Genomic DNA, 22750 nt, shown 5'->3' on the forward strand with positions numbered 1-22750 from the left:
CCTCCCTCCCCAACTTTTTCATTTTTGTGGAGGGCAACATCTTTACAAGAACCCACATCTGAAATGTGGGCAACATATTTGCCTAATCTTAAAGCCACACCTCAGACCTCTTCTTCACTCATAATGACATCAACTGGGTTATCTATTCTTTATTCTATATCCATCATTTGCTGGGTTAAAAACAAAATCCCCATTGCTTTGTAAACATGAGGCGTTTATAAAATGTTGACTTGTCTAAGGTCAAACTTAGAAGCAGAGCCAGGTCCGAGCAGAGCTAGGATCTGAACCTCAATCATTGAGAGTTCACCAAACCATTATGAACAAGCTCTACAGCTTAAAGCAAAAACTTAGTTTACTAACACAACATGCTAGGTCCATTAAATCATTTAAAATTTTTTTTATTATGACAACATGTCATATTTATATGTAATAAATGACAGAAGGTATTATAACAAAAGCATTATGAAAGAAAAAGTTACACAATTAGGCCAGCAGCTATAAAATGGCTTTGGGCCTCGTTTACACACCAAGAGAGTTCTGACCAGACCATAGTGAGACAACATTGAACATTTCATTAACAAAAATATTGGCACCAGCCTTAACATATTCTGTTTTTCATTTACAAGGTATATAGTATTTAAACAGTTGTGCATTGCAATTTTAACACACTAGCTGTTCATAAATTGCAGTTTAACCCCTTAAGCACCAAGGCTATCAGGACTTCTTCCCACATTATTTTTATGCACAAAATTTACATGCTTGTGATAGCATAGTTGTGGGGGGAAAAAAGAGTGAGAAGTATCACCCATTTTCTGTGCAATGAGTCACGTTTCCAGTTTTTAAAATATATTCTCCCACTACCACATTCAGGATACATCCATAAAGAATAAACCCAACCTGGGTTCTCCTGTCACTTTTAGCAATGATCATGATTCCATCAAGAAATGTAAGTTCAGCCTTTCTTTTAAGGCTAAAATATCTTTACCTTAACTGTTGAGCTTCTTAACATTTAACACTTGTCTTCAAGAACAAAATAGACAGAGGCACTCCCTAAGTCTGAGAACCCAATTCACAAATTTTATATTTTCTTAAAAACAATAAAACCCAACAGAACATATTCAAAGTATAAGAGTAAATAAAGTATTTCACACAAGCATATCTTAAATTGCAAGGCATCTTCTGGCAGCTCTGATTTGACTAGTTCCTCTGAATGCCAGATACTATTACTTAAATAAACAACAAATAACACACAGAACCCCCAAATTCCTGCTTGCTAGTAACCTATATTGTTTATGCCAAGGCAAGAGACTCAAGATCACCAGGATTGCACTGATAAATACACTGAAGAGCCCATCCTAACTGAAAACAACAGCAGAAGCTGAACGACAGATTAGATGTTTATCATAACATTTTCTCGGATGAATTCGTCCTAAGGGCACCATTGTCCTACACAATGGAAAAGAGGGCAATTAAAAATTTAAAAAAAGACCACCTTTTTTGTTTAAATGTCATTAAATGTTAAATTTTGGGTATGTATTATTTAAAAGAATGAAATTTCAAAACCCACCAGTATTGAAGGAGACTGGAATTAGAAAACTTATTTTTGCTTTTTTTCTTGCCACATCAATTTTAAAAGCAGATGAATTTGCTTCCACAAATAGTAGTACTCTAACTTACATTATAAGCAATTATTTGCCTGTCTTCCATGTGTTTTAAAGTAACAATATTGTGTTTTACTGTCCTTGACAGATCTGAATATCACTGATTGGTTCTTCTGGCTTGCAAATGGAGATGAGAAAAAAACATTAGGCCAGGTATGATACTCCCTTGAAAAACCAGAATCAGAATATGCTATAATTCTTCTAATTAGGGTCATTTCAGACTCCTTTTCCTGATCATTCATTTATATGAATAGATATATTTTTGTTTGAATTTTTGGAGAATGCTTTTGAGGACAGTAATTGTATTAGTTTCACAACTCCTTTGTATGGCAGGATTGATCTGTATCAATAAAATTCAGATCTTAGGTAGGATGAAAAAGACCATGGCACAAATTGTTAAGCAGTTTTAGTTTTAATTACAGCATAGACCTGTGGATATTCTATCACAAACACAACTGTAAAAATCTACAATCTACTTTTAGGTGTTATTTCCCACCTCCCACCCCCCTTAAAAGCTGTACACAATTATAAAAAATGTCACTCTAAGCAAAATAAATTTTTTTTTTTTTTGCAACGTACAAAATAAGTTAAACGATTTCTGAAGCTCTTGAGTGTTTACTTAAATTTCCAAACAACGGTTTTCTGGATGGCTGTATTTCTAACATGCAGCTAATTGTTCTACCACCAGAACTTAATAAATACAGATTTTAAAACACATTTTACAATAAAATTAAAATTTCTCAATAAACTGAGTAAAGTTAAGAGGAAGTATAAAATTGGAGTTGACAATTCTATTCTTAACTCGCATCATCCAGTGGCAAAAAAGGACAAAAACCTCAGCATATTTTCCAAATTGTGTTAATTGACATGAATTTAAAGTTTCTATTCAACATCTTTTTTTAAAGTCCTTATCCCAAAGTCTAAATAGCTTATTCAGAAATCATAAATAATTGTTTACCCACCAAAAATCTGGTTTATGGAGACTTATATGTCTCATACAGGTATTGTAATTTAGAATATTTCTGCACATTAAATTGTAAATGCACCAGGACTGCTTTTGTAGTGTTTAGCAATGTCACTATTTTCAAAGAACTACACAAAAATGAAATGGTTAAGACAATCAAGTCTATGAAAATGGCTTTTTAATTGTATATTTAGGAAAAAAAATCGTTGATGGTAATCTATATAATGCTTAACTCATGGCAATGGGAAGAGTGGGGAGGTGTAAAACAAAACAAAACAAAACAAAAAAAACTCACTATGAAAAATTTCTGGCCTGTGGTGACTGATGGCAGACCTATTAGGTCCCAAGGATTTGTTCTTTCTCTACTTAGATTGGGAAAAAAAGGCAGCACCTAGCAAATTATTGGCACTCAATAAATGTGAAGTGACAATGATAACTTAAGGCAAAGAGGAAGGAAATGGTCTTAAAAACAATTACAACATATTGTTGACACATTTAAAACTCCTGATTGACAAGTTTAAAACTTGTTTCCAGGATTACTATAACAAAGCAAATCCACAAACCTCATCCTCCACTCGTATACTGTTTATTTTTAACATTGGGAATGGTGGGTGACACTAGTACAGAAGAGATGGACTGTTAGGATAAATAATGACTAGCTTAGAGATGCTCAGACACAAAGTCAGTAACCCAGAGAGAATGCTATGCAATTTTGCCTACTAGAGAACAACATTACTTTCTAAAGATGTCAGATCAGGGGGAAGAATATCACTATTATGTTCTGGTCTCATGGCCAATGACAAATGTGTTGTTTTCTATAAAAAGAAAACCCTTTGAGATATTTTGTCATATATGGGTGTATGTGACGAATTAAACATGGTATTCAAAGAATGAATTTCTTCATCAATTTTTTTTTAGATAGTATTTCTCTAAAGTTTAGATTTTTAAAGTTGAGAAAAGTTCAAAGAAAACAAGACTCTGAGTTTGAATAAAAAACAGAGACATGGATATGTGAAACACTTATGAGTGGAACTAAGTCTATCATGTTTTTATATTTTTAATTTCATTTTCTTCTTCATAGTGAAGAATAAACAGAAAAATCATGGGAAGAATGTCACTATTTCTAACAGAATCTCTTATGTGCAACAGGTTTTAAAAATCTTCTCTTGTGATGAAAACAATACCACTAATTCTATTTAGATAGACCTGTTTTTTCTTCATAAACAGATTGAAGTGACCAAATTCAAAATGTTCTTAAACAAAACGGGGTGGGTTGTGACAACTAAGAATCAGACAACAAGACAAATTGTTTCGCAATTATTTCATTTAAAAACTTAGAGGAGTCTCCAGTGGCTTTAAAAATATTTTAAAATCTTTTGACTATTTACATATTTCCTTATCAAGACTGCAATCTTGGCTAGGTTACACCATGTGGAAAACGTGCAGTTCATTCAAAAACACTTCCATTTGGCCAATAGTTGTGTTTGCCATTGGATTTACACTAACATATTAGAATCAATAAATATTAAATTGAACATTATTCCAATAGCAGAAAATCTTCAAAATCAAAATGCAATTTAACTATAATTCCTATTCTTTTTCATGACCAAAATGATTTCATTTTAAATTATCCAGTAAAAAAGGAAACATGTTTATAGGAAATGAGACTGTGTTACTAAATACTCCAAAATTCTGACTTAATATGGCTGAATAAAATGAATACCACATTAGAACCTCTAATACATTTGTTATGGAATGGAACTGTGTATGAGGAGAGTCCAATTTGGATCTTATAAAAGGGGTTTTACTGTATGTAAGCAAGCAGCTTTGCTGTATGATGGTTAAGGAATGCTCAATGTAAGCTGAATTATATTCTTATATTTTTGCAAAAACATTTGAATTTCCTTCATTATTTTCACATATATGAAAATTATATTTAGAATTCACACATGGTAAATTTCCTTTGTGAAGATCAAGAAATTCAGGCTTGAAAATGCTTAACAAGGGGCAGAACCAGTGTAGGACTGCTACAGCTTTCAGTTGGGCCAATCAGCTATATGGTGTACATACTCATGACTACCTAGAGAGCAACATTTTAAGTTATCAGTGGCTCTAATTATATAGATAGGTAGATAGACTTTGGCTGAAGAGTTCTGTGGCTGGAATAGTTCTGCCACTTAGCATACAGGCAAAAATTCAAAGACCTTAATTAACCAGCTGATCAAAGTGGCCTAATTGCAACTTGCAAGAAGCTAGTACCACAATCACATCTATCTGCCATACTACTATAAAAATTCACAGCAATTTTCTGCACTGGAGAAATAAAAAAGAACCTTCTGAATTTCTGTACATCAGGCATGCAATGAAAATATATTAATCCCATAGTAGCAACATTTTCTACTTATGTGCCTGAAGTAAAAATGCAGGTTTCAGGTAAAAGCTGGGGCTGGTAAGTTTCTGGGGTGAGAAGCAGGAAGAAGGCATATTATAAAAGGGAAATTGTATGTTGTAGCTATCTTTGCTCAGGTACAAAATGAAATTGGGGCTGGCAAGCACCCTTTCTCTGTCAACTTGTTTTAAATGAAGTTAAAATGTTAAACCTCTGCAATTTACTATAAGTAATAGACAAAGAATTTCAATTAAACACTGCACAAATCGTAAAGGCATTTTGTGGCCTGACTTGCATTAGCAAGTCATTTTTCCCCCCTTAAAATGGGACATTCTCTTCAAAACAAAATCACAACTTTCTTAACACAGCATACTATTGGCGCATCCTAATTTTAGGCTGCCTTTGATTATTTTATTTTATTTTTAAAACAGACGAAATATACATTGCTAGAATCCAACAAAAATATTAATGGACAGGTGAACTACAGAACTTAAATGAAATAGAATAAAACAGTAAAGAACCAACATCAGTCAAAAAAAAAAAAAAAAACCCAACAAACAAACAGCTATAAACTTTCAAGGCCAAAAGTTAAGTCTGCGGATTAAATTGGGGAGGGATACAAAGGGAAGGCAGGCAAAGTTTTCTAGAGAGGTATTTATATGTAGTTCTAGTGCCAGCTTTTAAAAATTTTTTTTAAAAAATTAAAAAAAAAAGAAGTGCTTAATTATGGATTGACTAGCACACAAAAGGCTTAATTTGGAGAGGAGACAAGATGTGACCCCTTGGTGCCATTAGCAGATAACATGCATCCATTGCCAGCAATGGACAGGAAAAAAAAAAAAAAAAAAAAAAGGCTGACCATAAGTGACCATCTCTGTTTTCAAAAGGACACGTGGAAGTTTCATCATAAAGGCTACACTTTGTCCAAATGTTAGGAGTCCTACCCGAACATTCACAGGATGACACTGAGGCTAAAAAGAGGACCATGGTTAAAGTGACCTAGGTGCTCAATTGTTCAATTCCTCATCTTCCTGCTTAAAATGACAGCCATCACTTCGTCTTGAAAGTGTCAAAGCATGTAAGTGGATGCTATGCACATAAACTTAAGAGATACACTGGTTGCTTTTCTTCTTAGATTGGTCATGTATTATAAATTTGAATAAAGTTCTAATGGCCAAAGGCAAAAACGACATTTAAAATCTGCTAATATATCCAGGCAGAAAATCCTAAAGCATGTGCACATACATACCCCCCCCTCCCCACGTACTTTCTCTCACAAACATACACACAAACACATACACACATGTACACATACACACACAAACTCAAACTAAAAACCTTCCAAAGGAACTGCTTGGTTTGTAGACTTCAATTTGAAGTAGATACTAAGGGCAAGAATAGATTGGTTTGGAGTCACCTGAAAACCCACTCCCATCATCAAATGTGCTAAAATCCCATTGTCAGCGCGACATTTCTTGATGTATGGTATATGCAGATATCTATATTTATATAGATACATATATTTCAAAATGACTTTTCAAAGGTTTAAACATTAAGTGGTCAGCTGTTAAAATAATACTTATGCTATCTGTAATGGTTACACTATCTCTTTTGTCATAATGACCAAATAAGTACAATCATACTAATATTTGCCATCAAGACATGGTACAGTAGGGATGATCTGATCAAATATGCATAAAGCCATTTTACAAAATTTGCTGCTAGCACAATTTGGCTGTCCAAGCGTCATTATCCTACGTTTCATGGTACAAATGTTTTTCAGATGATTAAGAAAAAAAAACAACCTCCATTGTAACAGATACTTAAATTAGAGCTCTTACTAATAGTACTTTCTTGGTCTCTTTTTCATTAAGTATGGTTATCTCCAGTATTAAGTTGATTTCATGAAGGCTGTTACTAAATGAGCTATGGTACGATGTTATCTACAATTCACAAAATGCAATAATACAGACATGTACCTTTAAACTGTCTGTTAATCGTAATCTGTTATGAATGTTTAAATATGATATATATGTATATATATATATATATTTAATATGAAAACAGTAAAGCACAAGTGCTTTCTCCCACCCCCAAATTCCATTTTGGGCCCTGACAGATTTGGAATGCATTCTTATTCATTCTTTATCACAAAGTCAGGAGAACTCAGGAACTATAAAGTCAAAAATATATAAATCTTGTTGTTATTAGAATGTGTCTGTGTGTGTGTGCATGTATGTGTGCGTATGTGTCTGTGAGAGTGTGTTTCCCATGAATGAAATTACCAAGGACCATGAACTTAGGGGAAAAAAAGACAAAAAAAAAAAAAACCATCAAAGGGAATTTACAGCGATTATTTATCTTCAAAGTTCAAAACTGGTCACTTCACAGAAAGACTGCAGGGACTGGTGAAATTTTTGCTTCTAAAAAGTGATCCTGTAGTGGAGTTTTCTAGGAAAAATAAAACAGCTTTTAATAACTGGCCCGCTGGTGTGAGAGCTACCGTGGAATAAATTAGCACAAAAATGGAAAAAAAGTCTTATAACTGTTCACTGTTACAGACATAATCAACAAGGTCAGTCACTCTTAAAAGTTCATCCTCTTCTTCTTCTGGTGCTCCGGCCTCCTGCCCACCACCTGTTCCATTGGGTGCAAGGCTGGCATTGGCTGTGTTGTCCTTAGGGGCTTGAGGTTTTTCAGATGGTTTGCCAATTAAGTTTTCGATAGCCTTGCCAGGGCTCTGTCCATTGGCAGAGGGCAAGTCCACTAAGCTATAGTCCAATGGGCTTTCTACTTTCCCAACGTTTTCAAAGTCCTCTTCCTCATCACTGTCTATCCTATAGGGCTTCCTGGCATGATCATGCTGCCCATGGGATACCGAGTGCTTGCTGGCCGCTGCACGTTGCTCCACGTTACCATCGGCATTCTCTCCATTTTCCTCCTCATCTGTCTCAATTCGATGCAGTCGTTTTCGGGCAGGTCGACCCTCCTCTTCCTCCTCCTCCTCCTCCTCTGCTTCCGCTTCTGAACAGTCATTTGCATTTCGACCTCGCTTCCGGAGCGATCGCTGGGATTCTTTAGCTGGCTCATCATCATCATCAGAATTCTTGGACATGTAGCTCTCTGGAACAAGTAGCAGACTTAAAGCCATTAGCAAATCTGATGGCAAACAGATTCCTTAAAATTGCTCCCCACCCCTTTGCCTTGGCCTCATTCAATTCATAAATCCAACCTCTTATTAAGCCCCTAAAATGCATGCGCAAATCACTGTCCTAGACATTGGGAAAACATACAGAGGTTTGTTATTTTTTTTTTAAAGCATGCTCTTTGCCTCTTAGGAGCTTACAATACAACAGACAAGAAGAAACAATTAATTCCCTATCCTTCAACTATCTTTGTGACAATTCATAGGAATTATCAAGAATTATCTCAATTTTTTTTTTGCTGCCATTCCCTTTACTAAGTCATATGATTCAGAAACTTTGTACTTTGACTCTAAATCTAGGAGAAGTTTGTATGTGACTTCCTTCATAACCAAATGGTTTTGTTCAATGAACCGAAAAAAACGATCCTGATTGTGCACTAAGAAGGTCCTTTCTCTTCCCTTTTACTTCTATAGTCTTCAAAGTAAGGGAAAGTGTTGTATATACAGTTATTACATCATAAGCTCCTTAAGGGCAAGGAATATGTATTATCTTTGAATTCCCTGCAGTGTCCAGCACAGTACACTATATAGCAGGCAGCTGATGTCTGTATAGCTTTAGAATAAATATATGTGCAAAATTCAGATCCGGGGGGCTAGGAAGCAGGGTAGAACTAGACACCAAATTCAAGACTACAACATATTAATATATGGAAAGAATATTCAATCTGTCATGGAAACCTAATTACATATCTTTACATTCTCATAGAGAATATACATTACTATGCCAAGTCAGGGCTTTTAACTTATAGGAATGAGCAGTTAATTAAATGTGGTGAAATGAAAACATTAAGAAACAAGAGAATAAAAGCAGGGAATTATGTTCTATTGACATTTTCTTAATTTTATAACCAATACAGCAAATGCTCAACTAATGATACTAATGGAGGGAAGAAAAACACAGATAAAACAATTTTATTCAACAATGGTTAAATGCTGATTATGTGCAAGGCACAAAAGATAATAAAAATTAATTTGTTTTTGGAATGTGGATACATACACACTTTCCAAAAAGACATTCAACTGTTCAGCCCAAAATAAGTCACATCTAATTTTCTCATAGACTATTCTATTAGCAGACCAGAATGCAAAAGTACAGTTGTTGGACATGGGTAAGAATTTGGAGAGAAGAGAAAATGGAAGGACAAAAACAATCTAACTCATGTACTTCAAATAATTGGAAATTTACAGTATCAGAAAAAAGCTAAACTAAGAAGTATTCAAAATAAGTTCCTAAAAAGTTGTGAATAAACTGTTTCAGACTGCTTAATTATCATCATCTCACATTTTTATCATTTTATGGTTATGATTTTATATGTGGAAAGTGTATTTAAAGTTATATAGCATTATTCTCTAACCCACCTGGCTTCCTATTTTCTCAAAAAAAAAAAAAATTTTTAGTTATGAAAATGTTTAGCTCAAAGAAAAGACGACTTCAGGAGGATATAATGTGTCTTCCTTTTAATTCTGCTTTCCCAATGCAATCCCTACACCAGCTCAGAGCACGAAGAACTTGTTCTGGGCCAGATAAGATGGAAGAAGAACTGTTTCTTTTGTGGAAATGGAGTAGAGGACTATTAGGCCTTACTATTTGTATTACAATTAAAGTCCTTCTGCTCTTACCTCTACACCATGCAGAACACTAACACTGTCCATTACCTTACAGACATTGCCAAAGGACTTCTAGGCTTTGCTATAAGCCCCACAACTGGGCCCTAGGCCTTTTGGGTCTTTCCACATACCTCTTTTGTCTGAATTCTCCTCTCCCAATTAGAATGTGAGGTCTTTGAAAGCAGAGAATGTCTCACATTTGATATCTGTATCTCTAGCACTTAGCACAGGAGTTGGGATATACTAAGTACCCAAGAAATGTTTTTTCATTCATTCATGAATAATGCTTTACAACCTACTGTACTAAATGATCATTAATAGTCCATAAAACTCTGATAATCTACAATTCTACAAAATAAGAATTCTAGAAAGGGATCTCATTTTATCCACTGTGGGTATGAAAAAGTTACAATGCTTGGATTTTAAAAAAGATGATTTAATTTCTAATTGAAACTATATGATGCAGGGCAATTAGGTGGTACAGTGAATAGAACACCAGCCCTGAATTCAAATCTGCCCTCATACACTTAATACTTCCTAGCTGTATGACCCTGGGCAAGTCACTGAACCCCAATTGCCTCAGCAAAACAAACAAACAAACAAAAAACAAAAAAACCCTATGATTCAAACAAGAAACAAAACCTAGCAACCTGTTCTGTAGTTTTTGATATATTTTATTTTCTTTGAGCATCTGCAATTTTATCAGTGTGAATACTTCTTTCGACAAAGAATATTATCAGCACATCTCTAAGTTGTGCTTATAGTAATGCTATAAGTAATGCTATTGGCATTAATTAATTGGCATTAATTAGTTGTTGTGGCCAAAAGAATCTATCATAGTTTAGCCAGCCTGGTGAGGAGCCTCTCTGATATTTTATAAGTTTCTTAGAGAATCTATATTGCCAGTGCTATACTTGTAGCCCCTCCAGAACTGTAGGAGTTAAAACAGGCTTTGGATTCTACTTTCACAGCCATTGAAAAGACATGGCAGAAAAGCCCAAAATATTCACATCACTAAATGTGTGAGAAAAATAGAATTAATAACCAGGAAAACCATGAAGTTCAATTTTATAAAAAAATTTTCTAATCTCATCATAAACTTGCTTTATTCTTCATGTCTTATTTGGGGCCAAACCCTTACCTCCAACAAAGTTAATAAATCAATATTCTATTCCTTACCTTCACTATCTGAGCTGGAAAGCCTGCGTTTGTGAACTCGTCTCATTTCTTTCCCATATCTGAAGCTCTTCTGGGAACCATCACTTTCTGAGTCCTCTTTATAGTTGACTTGTCTTTTCTGGTTTCTTCTTGACCTTCTCCGTCTAGTTTCCAGGTAATCTTCACTGTAATCACTATAATCACTTTCTGTTTAAAAGGACATTAAATAAAACAACAAGAAAAAGAGAATCCTATTAATTTTTCTTAAAATTAGAAATTTTATATATTTTAAGTTATGTAACTTGAATGCCCCTAAAAAAGGGTCTTTTATCTTTAGATATGGCATCTAATTTCAATAAACTGCACATGTTGATCATTTTCCTTAAATTATGTATATCAGTCACTAAATATATATGTATAGTTAAACAACAGATTCCCTAACCAATTTGGATATGAAACAGTAGAACCTATCAAGGACCAGAATGCTGCCGGATAACAATGAATCCAGGGTGGGGCCAAAATGTCAGAGTAGAGGCAGCAACCCAGTTTCAAACATCAAATCAAATTCTGGAGCAGTCAGTGAGACAACTGCAGAGATCTGAAGAGGAGGTCTGTTACACCCAGGTAGGGGTTGGCCCCAGAGCCTGTATGTTGCCTATAGTAACAGCAGCAGCAAGAGTCAGAGGAAGGAAACAACTAATTAGAAAGAGATTACAGGAGATTCTGAACTGAGCCTGAGAGCTAGACAAGGCATTATCTGGAAACTATTTCCTATGCTTAGTTCTGGGTAATAGTTCCAGGGCAAAGAAGAACATTCATACTTTTGGATGCAGAGGAGCTAGGGCTCCTTCTTGAGTGAAGACCAGAAGGACAGTGACTATACCTCTTCCCCAGTGACAATATCAGTTTGGAAATTTAAAAGAATTTACAGATTCCTAGAATTAGTTCTGAAAAGAGCAGCAAGAAAAAGCCTGAAGCTTGGGACAATGCCTAACCATCCCAAGGTGAGCAGAGCTTAACTTTTAAGGATAAGAGGAGTAGAGAAAAAAAAAATTGAGAAAAGAAATGATACAAGTAAATTTTAAAAAGAATGAAGTTTGGTAAAAGAGGTGGGCGTGTGCACACACGCTCAGACATACAACCAACTTAAAAAAATAGAATTGGTCAAATGGAAAAAAGAGATACAAAAACTTAGTGAAGAAAATAATTCCTTAAAAATTAGAATTAGACAAGTGAAAGGCCAATGACTTCATGAGACTTTGATAAACAAAAGAATGAAAAAAATTTGTACATTGGGAAAAGCAACTGACCTAGAAAATAGATTGAAATATAATTTAAGAATTATTGTACTCTCTGAAAGCCATGGACCAAAAGAAGAGCCTAGATATCAAATTTGAAGAACATTACATCCAAATTTTAAAACTAGGAGGGAAAATAGAAATTAGAATAGCCTGATCACCTCCTGAAAAGAGTTCCCAAAATAAAAATTTTATAGCCAGAATGAAAGCCAAAATTGCAAAGAAACCAATTGAATATTGTGGAACTATAATCAGTATCACAAAAGATTTAGTAGCTTCCATGTTGAAATGTTCTTAAAAAAAAATTAAAGGGTTAAATAGAGATAGTTTGAGAAAAGGGTGAAAGGAGAAGAAAAATGGGCAAAATTATCTTATGTAAAAGAGGGGCAACAAAGAAGTACCTCTTTCATTTGATTTGAACTTCATTTTTTTCTGAAGTGGTTTAAAGAGGGAAAAATATATGAACATGCATGCATGCATATTCAGTTAGATTTAGGAATCTATTTTACTCAAAAGGGAAGGAGGCAGAAAGGGGATAACCCCAAGAAGAGGGGGTAACAAAAGAGAAGTTTAAAAAGAGGCTTCAATCTGCATTCAGACTCATCAGTTCTTTCATTGGAAGAGTAACAGCACTTTTCATTTTTCATCATATTTCCTTCAGAAGTGCCTTGAATCACTATCATGACCAGAACAGCTAAGAATCTCATAACCGATAGTTGTTATACTATTTCTGTATAAAATGTTTTTCTGGTTCTACTCATTTCATTTTGCACTAGTTCATATTAACTGTTTGCAGGTTTTTTGGAAAACACTCTTATAGTATAATAGCATTTCAATACAATCATATACCACAACTTATTTAGCCATTACCTAATTGATGAATATCCTCTCAATTCTAATTCTTTGCCACCACAAATTTTTGTACATATAATTCTTTTTCTTAAAAAAGAAAATCACTTTGGGATAAAGACCTATTAGTGGTGCTGCTCGGTCAAAGAGTATGCAGGTTTTTATAATTCCAAATTGTTCTCCAGAAGGGCTAGATCAGTTCACAACTCCACTAAGAGTGTACTGGCATCACAATTTGCCCACTCCACCAATATTTGTCATTTTATCCTTTTGCTTTTATTAGATTACCAATTACCAATCTGATAGATGTGAAGCAGTACCTGAGGGTTCTTTCAGTTTTTTTAATCAATAACATCAATGATTTAATGTAAAGCATTTTTTCATGTGACTATAAATAGCTTTGATTTCCTCTAAAAATCTGTTATTTATATCCTTTGATTGTTTATCAATTGGGAAATGATTTGAATTTTTATAAATTTGACTCATTTTCTATGAGGTCTTTATCAGAGAAACTCACTACTAATTTTTTTTTTCAGTTATGATTATAACTGTCTGTTTTCCTCCATCCTATTTTTCCTATCTATCTTTCTTTCACCTGTTCTTCCCTCTTCTAAAATGTTTTGCTTCTAATCAACTTACCTAATTTTCCCTCTTTTCTATAAGTTTCCCCTTCTCTTACCTCCTTACTCTCCTACTTCCCAGTATATTCAACAACATGATCACATATGTTATTACCTTTCTGAATCAATTTTTTTTTTTTTTTTGATGAGGTAATTGGCCAGAGTCACCCACCTGGGAAGGGTTAAGTGTCTGAGGCCAGATTTGAACTCTGGTCCTCCTGACTTCAGGGCTGGCCACTTAGTAGCCCCTCTCTCTGAACCAATTTTGATGAGAATAAAGTATACGCATTATCTGCCAACTCATTATCTTACTATCTATTGTGTAAGTGTTTTCACACCTCTTTTATTGAGATAATTTTCCATATCCTATCTGTCCCAATGTATTCTTTCTCACCTCTTGATTTTTATAAGATGTAATTCCATCATCAAGTCACACCTGTGTTTTTGTCTACATTCCTTCTAAGTGCCCTAATAATGAGAAAGGTCTTAGGTAGAATGTAAACAGTTTAATCTTTGCAGGTTCTCTTTTTTCTCTAATTTCTTATGCTTCTCTTGAATCTTGTATTTGAAAGTCAAATTTTCTATTTAATAGTAATCTTTCCATCATGAATGCTTAAAAATCCTCTTAGTTCATTAATTATCCACCAAATATTAGATAAATGTTAGAGAATGAATATCCTCAAATGAATAAGTTCCCTTCAAATATTGGTAAATATTTGTCTATGGATGCTAATATTTACTACTGACCTGGCTCCATAATCACAACTCCTTACTGCATACTATCAGCCCAAAGGCACATTCAATACACATATAGATTTTGCAAGGCAGGACTGAAGAATCCCTATCTTTTGTGAGCACCATCAGCTAAATTCTTAAGCTCTGTATTGGTGATTTTCAATGATTCCCACTGACATTTATTATGTACTTCCTATGTGTAAAAGTACTATGCTAGGAAACAAGGATGTGTCTATTTGAGTATACATTTTCTCCATTAATTAGATTGTAAACTCTTTGAGACTCAGAAAACATTTTACTTTTTTTTTTTTTCATCCTGAGGTAACTGGGGCTAAGTAACTTGCCCAGGGTCACACAGACAGGAAGTATTAAGTATCTGAGGCCAGATTTGAACTCTTTCTGACTTCCTGGCTCATGCTCTAACCAATGCATCAACTGGCTGCCCCCATTTTACTTATTTTTGTAGCCCAACGAGCTTGGGAAAATATAGATGCTTGGTTAATGTTAGGAGAATATAATTGAATTTAAAATGAAGAAACTAGGACAAAATGCCTGGAACAAAAGAAACCTCATACTATATGTGCACATTTCAGAATCAAGTCTTATTTTAGGCATTTTTAAAATTACAAAGCCAAAATATACTGGCATGATAAAAAATGCCAGTAAAACCATCATTCCTACCAGATGCTCTACTATTTTCTTCAGAGTCGTCGTCTTCATCATCATCAGAATATTTTTTCTTCATTGTCTTTCTTCTCAAACGCCTGCTCTGCCTCATTGGTTTGGAGTGGTGCCGTCGGGGTCTTCGGGCACAGAATTCTGTGTCACTGTCATCATTTGAAGGCTGTTCCTCTTCACTCTCATCTGGGTTTTCCTCAGACACAACAAACTCATCCTGAGATCTATCCATGAGGAAAAAATTATAGACAACAAAGAATGAATTGTGGATGTTTGCTAAGAAAACTTGCTAAGACTTAGGACACTTAGTTGCAACTCCCAGTCCTTGTGCTTATTTATCACACCATTTTTAGCATTGGGAAGGGCTGTAACATGAGCCATAGTCACCATGTGCTTGTATTTTCTTTCTTGTAAAACCAGGAAATCATGTAAAATGAGGATAAGTTAATCATCTTCCCCATCGAGTGAGATAGTCTATATAAAGTGCTTTGAAATTACAAACATGGTATATTTAGATATAAAAATAAAATTATAATTGCCAAATTATTCCAGTGCCTGGAAGATAACTATTATTTTATTTTTATTTTTCAATCCACTGCAAAGTATTCTAAACAAACAAAAAAAAGTGACCCAAAAATCCTCAAACTTATTTACTATATAAATCTTTTGTGTACAGGACACCACACTATGAATACAGATGCTAAGGCAACAATTTGGCTGAAAAAATGTACAAACTACAGGAAAAACAAAATATTTATACAAATAAACATATTAATATTCAGAATGTCAAAAATGCAAAAAAGAGATTCAAAACAAAGGCACAAGGGATTTGAGGAAGGTAAAAAACATTTCCAGCACAAGAACACTGCCTTCCAAATAGGGAGTGCTCAAGAAATAGTTGGTTAATTGATAAAAACTTTCAGTGGTACACTTCATCTAGGGTGATTAAAGTGGGATTAAAGTTTTAAAATGGAAGTAGTTAATTCAAGATTGATTTTTATTACAATGTACAAAAAAGAGTTTTAACTCTTTGACAGTTCAAATTCACATTCCCTCTATTCAGTTTAAGTAATAACTGGCCTACAAGGCTTCTAAGCATCTCTACTTGGATCATTGCTGGTATGTATCAGTAGTCTTTTCTCTCCACATCCAACTCACCCATCACTAATCTTGAATTCATCCTCACTCTCCTCTTCATCCAGATTGCTGTCACTATCAAGATCATTCAGCCGCCGCCGTTTCTTCCGTCGGGCAGCAGCTGCCCGCTGGGGCCGCTTGCTTTCTTTCCTTTCTTCTTCCAAAATGGTTGAGATATCTTTCCCTCGGTGACCTGTAATGGTGGAAATATCTTTTCCCCTGCCAATTCCTATGCCAATGAAAGGAGAAAAATGAAGAAATGGAGCATTCACAGCTAAATCTTTTATATAAAGAACACCTCACCCTTCCTCTGCAACCTTTCAGTTCCCTTGCTCCCTCCATTTCCAAATTTACCAATAAGCAGTTTTCTCACAACTTCAGCTATTGATTCAAACCTAGTAATTATGTGACAATACAAGTCAGGAGAATGTTAAAGAATGACTGTTGGCAGCTATCTCTGGAAGTGCCTGAAAGAGAAGGCTTGACCAACCTGTACGTGGACTAATAACAATCACAAACAGATGGTACTTTCAAGTTTGTGAAGTTCTAAAGAGGTGGCCACAATTTAGCCTTACAAAAGGCGCTCCAAGTAATAATAATCCTTTTTCATAAATGAAAAAATTGAAGCGTGCAGAGATTTAAAAGATTTGGCACTGGTCACTGAGATAATGATCATCAGAGGTGAGATCTGAAATTAGGCTAATTCTCAATTTGCTAGAAAATACCGTCCCTGAAAATGAAAATCAAAAAACCTCAGCTAGTAAATTTGCAATACTCCTAACAAACTTAATTAAGTCTAAGTTTTGTTCAAAAAATAGGAGACTCCTTTCGCAAGGCCATTTTCATCTCTACTATCCTTCAGTTAATCTATTTGGTAGACAGATCTTCTGAGAGCTTTGCTATGAATAGACTCAGTACCATTATATTCCAGCTAGACAACACAAGCTGATATCACCTCTAGTTCATATGTCTGGTAATCTGATAGAAGTAAAAAAACAAACAAACAAGAGGCAACTAGGTGGTGCAGTAGATAGAGCACCAGCTCTTAACTCAGGAAGACCTGAGTCCAAATTTGATCTCAGAAACCTAACAGTTCCTAGCTGTGTAACCCTGGGAAAATCACTTAACCCCAATTGTCTCAGCTAAAGCAAACAAAAAAATCATCACCATGTATAGTCAATAAAAGTAACCGAATCTTTCACTCTATCAAATAAAGTGAAACAAAAAACTTTTCATCAAGGACCTTGTGTTAAAAATAAAAGTGCTTATATTCATATGAACCAGGTCTCATCAATGGACTCTACTATCTCTAAGGGAAATGACCAATAAAAAGCAACAATAGGAATACTCTAATATTAGCAAACTGGCCTGGCTACTTGTCTCTACTTGGAGAAGCCAAGTTATTGTTGAATAAGTGGGTTGGCTCGACAGTAAGAACATCCATATCATCCATCCACTATGTAGATGTCAATATTACTTTTGATATATGATTACCATACTGTATGGATTGTTTTATATCTCTGAATTCATACATTGTGTATTCATGGGATAATAGTATCTTTTAGAAGCAGATAAATTAGTCTTTGTTAATTACTAAAAGAAAATCAGAAACTGTCCTGAGAGGGTCAGATTATGAAGGACAACTATGACTGAGGAAAACTTGGTCTCTTAATTCATTAGGCATGATTACTATATTACTCTCCAATTTTTTATTGTAATAAAACTTAAGAGACCCTGAGAGCCTTGATTACTAAATCAAGATGAAAAATAAAGATTGTCTAAAAGTCATCAAAGAACTTTTCTGAAAACAAATACTCTAAAATCAAAATGCCTTATGTGAAAAATTTCCTTTGGTTTCCACTTTATTCCTAATAAAAATACAGAATTTATGATCAGACACAGGAACAACAGCTCCCTTATAATAAGTAAAGTTTGGTTTTATGCTGTTAACAATCACTAGGAGGATTTAATTTGAAAATAGAATTGTTCTTCATATTATATGCCCAGACAACACTTAATATATAATATTTAAACCTATTGTACCTTTCCAGGATATTTGGAGTGTATTTTTGACAGAGCTGAAAATAATAGAGACATACCCCCTCCGTCAGCTTCTTTAATATCATCTTCAATTGCTTCATCAATTGCCTCATCAAATTCATCAAATCTAAAACAATCACATAATGTTTACATTAAAACTCAGATATAATTTAAATTACTAGACGTCTATGGTTTGAAATCAAGTTTAAAAACTGTCCCATTTTATTGATATGAAAACCTAGCCCAAACAGTTAAGCAATTTGCCCGTTATTACATATCTGGTTAATACTACAACTAAGAGAAAAACCAAGCTGTCCAATTCACAATTGTGCACTCTCCTCCTTCATTCTACTCTTTATGCTTTATAGTATGCTCTCTCTTTACCAACAGTTGGAGAATGCATAAAAAGAACTTTAAAAAGAAAAAGCCAATAAGAAATGAAGACCCACAAATGTGCTCTTCCAAAGAAACAAAGACTGTATGTTGCTTCACTTATAACAATTCATATTTTCATAGTGTTGAAGGTTCACAAAACAATTTCTTTATAACTCTGTGAGGTGGTAGAGCAAATTTTGTCTCCATGCTAGACAAGAAAATGGAACCTCAGAGATGAGAAGATACGACTGGAGGCGTGAGCTTTTGACACAAATAGTGACAAAGGCAAGAATTGGGAGAGATTGTGGACATGAACTTGACAAGCTTTAGCAACTGCCTGGATAGTGGGGAGTCACATCAAGAGATGGCAAACAAATAATAGAGATTGGAGAACAAGTTTGAGATGCCTATTGGACATTTAACTTGACACTGCAGTAGCTGGTGCCAATGTAGAGCAGGAGAGTTCAGGAGACAGATAAGGGTAAGAAAGAAAGAAAGTTGGCACAGAAGATAAGGCACTGCTTTAGAAGTCCAGAAGACCCGAGTTTAAACTCCTACAATACTCTCTACAGAGAATTTAGAATTGAAAATAAAACTTAAATTAAAAAAAAAAATCCTGCCTCAGATACTTACTAACATCACTCTGAGAAAGTTATCTGACCTCTATTTTAGTTTTCTCACCTATAATATAGAGATAATAATTGGACCCACCTTTCAGGGCTGTTACGACAGTAAAAAATGAGTTAATATATGTAAAGCCCTATATAAACTTTTGCTATTTTATTAATGCACATAATGTATATGTATGAGTCATTTACATAAAAATGATATTATAACCTAAGAGAACAGATGAAATCACCACCAATAAAAATACAGTAAAAAAGATGGTTCAGGATGGAACCCTGCAACACAAACATTAACAGTAAGAGTCAGTTTATTCCAGTAAAGGAGACTGAGAAAATCAGAATAGTCAAAGAAGCAAGTGTAGTGTCAAGGAAGTCTAGGAAGGAGTCTCCAAGAGGAAAAGCTAGTCAGATAAATGTCAAAGAAATAACAGAAAATGAAGACTGAGAAAAGAATACTGTATTGAGGATTTAAGACATTGATGGGACCCTTGAAAGAAGCAAGGACTAAGCCTGGAATCCAAACTGTAAGGGGCTGAGGAGTGAAAATGGGGTGAATGAGATGGGGCAGTGAATAGAAAATATTCTGCCTACAGTCGCCTAGTAATAAAAGACACGGAGTGATACCCTGATAGATGACAGCATTACATAGGGTGGCATTTTACATCATATGAGTCCATAATAAAACCTAAGAGATCTAGGCAAAGTCCCTTCACCTCAATAAGCATGAGTTTTCTGATTTATAAAATGGGAGGTTTGGATTTCATTGCCTCTAAGGTTCCTTCAAAGTATAAATTTATGACAAGGAGGAAATAAAAGGTAGACCAGAGATTTTTTTGGCAGCCAATGAGGATCCAGATGATAGAGTGGGGATGATAAAAAGAAAAGGAACTCAATATGCAGTTGAAGAAATTAGATGGGTAGAAGACACAATTTCAGAAGCTACTGTAACCAAAGAGAAGAACCCCTCTTTTCCTAATAGATGAGAGAAAAGGGGAAAAGGATAGGTAATGAAGGAAGAAGGAATTGAAGTGTGAAACAGGATTGAGAAAGAAGCTTACAATGTATGGCTTATATTTTCCAAGTAAGGTAGAAAGTGAAAACATCTAAAGGGCAGGATAGGAAATAAGAATAGAAAGTATGATGAAACAAAATATCTGCTATTAAATGTGACCACAAATCAAATAAGGATAAAAATTATTTCTCCAAATGAATTTTGCTATTATTTTTTCCATCTTGTAAACTGTGCTTTTTGGTAGCATTAAAACTAATATATTGTCATGTTTATTATAAGACAAGCACAGTACAATGAATAATAACTTTCCAATTATTTATCCTATACATTCTGCGGTTATTTTGAATAAGAATTGCTTATTGCTATTACTGCTTCTTGGATTATACATTTTTATAGTTTTTTATTTTTGTCAGATTATTTTGAGCAATTTTGCTTTAGGTTATTGTCTCAAATACTTTTTCTGCTGAATCCCTAAAATTTCAAGCCGTATCTTCAGGAAAGAGGGATAATCTGATCTCTTCTTTCCCTTTCTTTAATCCTTCAATTTTATTCTCTCTTCTTACTGCTACTGTTAGCTTTTCTAGAATTTTATTAAATAAACTAGAGAAAGGGGGCATCTTTGATCTATCCTGTATTTACTGGGAAAACTTCAGAAATAGAGGCTCTTAATTGAGACCCACAGATACCCAATGGGTTAAGAGATTTGAGAAGGTTGTGAACTAGGATGGGGAAAAAATTATATCTTTGTCTTAACTAACCTCTTACTTAAAATTTAAAAAATATTATGCTGAGGAATCCCAAAGACCTTTTCAGAATGCTAAGAATCCATGACATCAAAAAAATGTTAAGAATCTCTCTTCTAGAACTGGAGCTCATTATTGAACACCATATAGATAATTTTGATTATAGCAAATTAAGTTTTTATACAAATAAAACTAATGCAACCAAGAATAGAAGAAAAGCAATAAATTGGGAAAACATTTTTATAACCAAGGGTTCTGTTATAATAAAGGGTTCTAATATATAGAGAGAATTGACTCCAATTTATAAGAATTCAAGTCATTCTCCAATTGATAAATGATCAAAGTATATGAAAGACAATTTTCAGATGAATAAATTGAAACTATTTCTAGTCGTATGAAAAGGTGCTCTAAATCACTATTGTTCAGAGAAATGCAAATTAAGACAACTCTGAGGTACTACTATATACCTCTCAGATTAACTAAGATGACAGAAAAAGATAATGACAAATGTTGGAGGGGATGTGGGAAAACCAGGACACTAATACATTGTTGGTGGAATTTTGAAGTGATCCAAACATTCTGGAGAGCAATTTGGAACTGTGCTCAAAAAGTTATCAATGTGCATACCCTTTGATCCAGCAGTGTTTCTACTGGGTTTATATCCCAAAGAGATCTTAAAGGAGGGGAAGGGACCCATATGTGCAAAAATGTTTGTGGCAGCCCTTTTTGTAGTGTCAAGAAACTAGAAACTGATTGAATGACTGTCAGTTAGACAATGACTGAATAAATTATGATATATGAATATTATGGAATATTATTGTTCTATAAGAAACATTCAGCAGGATGATTTCAGAAGGGCCTGGAGATACTTACATGAACTAATGTTATGTGAAATGAGCTCAGGCAGGAGATCATTGTACAAGGCAAAAGCAAGATTATACAATAATCAATGCTGATGGATGTGGCTCTTCTCAACAATGAGATAATTGATGCTAGTTGCAATGATCGATGCTAGTTGCAATGATCTTATGATCATGAGAGCCACTACATCCAGAGAGAAGTCTGTGAAAACTGAATGTGGATCAAAACATAGCATTTTTACTTCTTTTGTTGTTGTTTGCTAGAATTTTATTTTTCCCTTTTTGATCTGATTTGTACAGCAAGATAATTGTATAAATATGTATGCCTATATCAGATTTACATATATTTTACCATGTTTCACATATATTGTATTACATATCATCTAGGTGAGGGATTTGGGAGAAAGGGGGAGAAGGTTTTTCAAAGATCAATGGTGAAAAATTATCCTTGCATATGTTTTGAAAATAAAAGATTTCGATTAAAAAATAAAAAAATAAAAAAAAAAAAGAATCTCTCTTCTAGAATATCCCTATTGCATATGATACATGCTTTTGGATTCATAGATATTAGAATTTGCAGTTTATAGCTTAAATGGTGCACTTTGTCAAAGACTTTTCTGATAATCAATTGATTTTAGATGTTTTCACTTGAAAAATAGATTAGTATTGGTATTAGTCATTAGCTAAAAGACTAGCAGAATTCTATAAATCTCATCAATACTCAGAAGTTGTTTTTACTTTCAAAAAATTGTGATACATATACTTTAACATATTTAACATGTATTGGTCTAC

At 34.2% G+C, this 22750-nt stretch overlaps 1 protein-coding gene across 1 annotated transcript in view; it reads right to left on the reverse strand.

Moving 5' to 3' along the window:
* Positions 1-382: 382 nt before the first annotated feature.
* The window catches only part of RSF1 (remodeling and spacing factor 1), a 129030-nt gene continuing 106662 nt past the window's right edge, over positions 383-22750 (reverse strand). The window contains exons 12-16 of the mRNA XM_051987197.1: positions 18402-18469; positions 16324-16531; positions 15169-15389; positions 11007-11192; positions 383-8137 (exon numbers count right to left, since the gene is read on the reverse strand). Of these exons, the coding sequence (XP_051843157.1) occupies positions 7554-8137; positions 11007-11192; positions 15169-15389; positions 16324-16531; positions 18402-18469 (1267 nt within the window). The 3' untranslated portion in view covers positions 383-7553. The remainder of the gene's footprint in view (positions 8138-11006; positions 11193-15168; positions 15390-16323; positions 16532-18401; positions 18470-22750) is intronic.

This window comes from Antechinus flavipes, chromosome 3 (assembly GCF_016432865.1).
Source record: "Antechinus flavipes isolate AdamAnt ecotype Samford, QLD, Australia chromosome 3, AdamAnt_v2, whole genome shotgun sequence".
In the NCBI taxonomy this organism is placed as follows: Eukaryota; Metazoa; Chordata; class Mammalia; order Dasyuromorphia; family Dasyuridae; genus Antechinus; species Antechinus flavipes.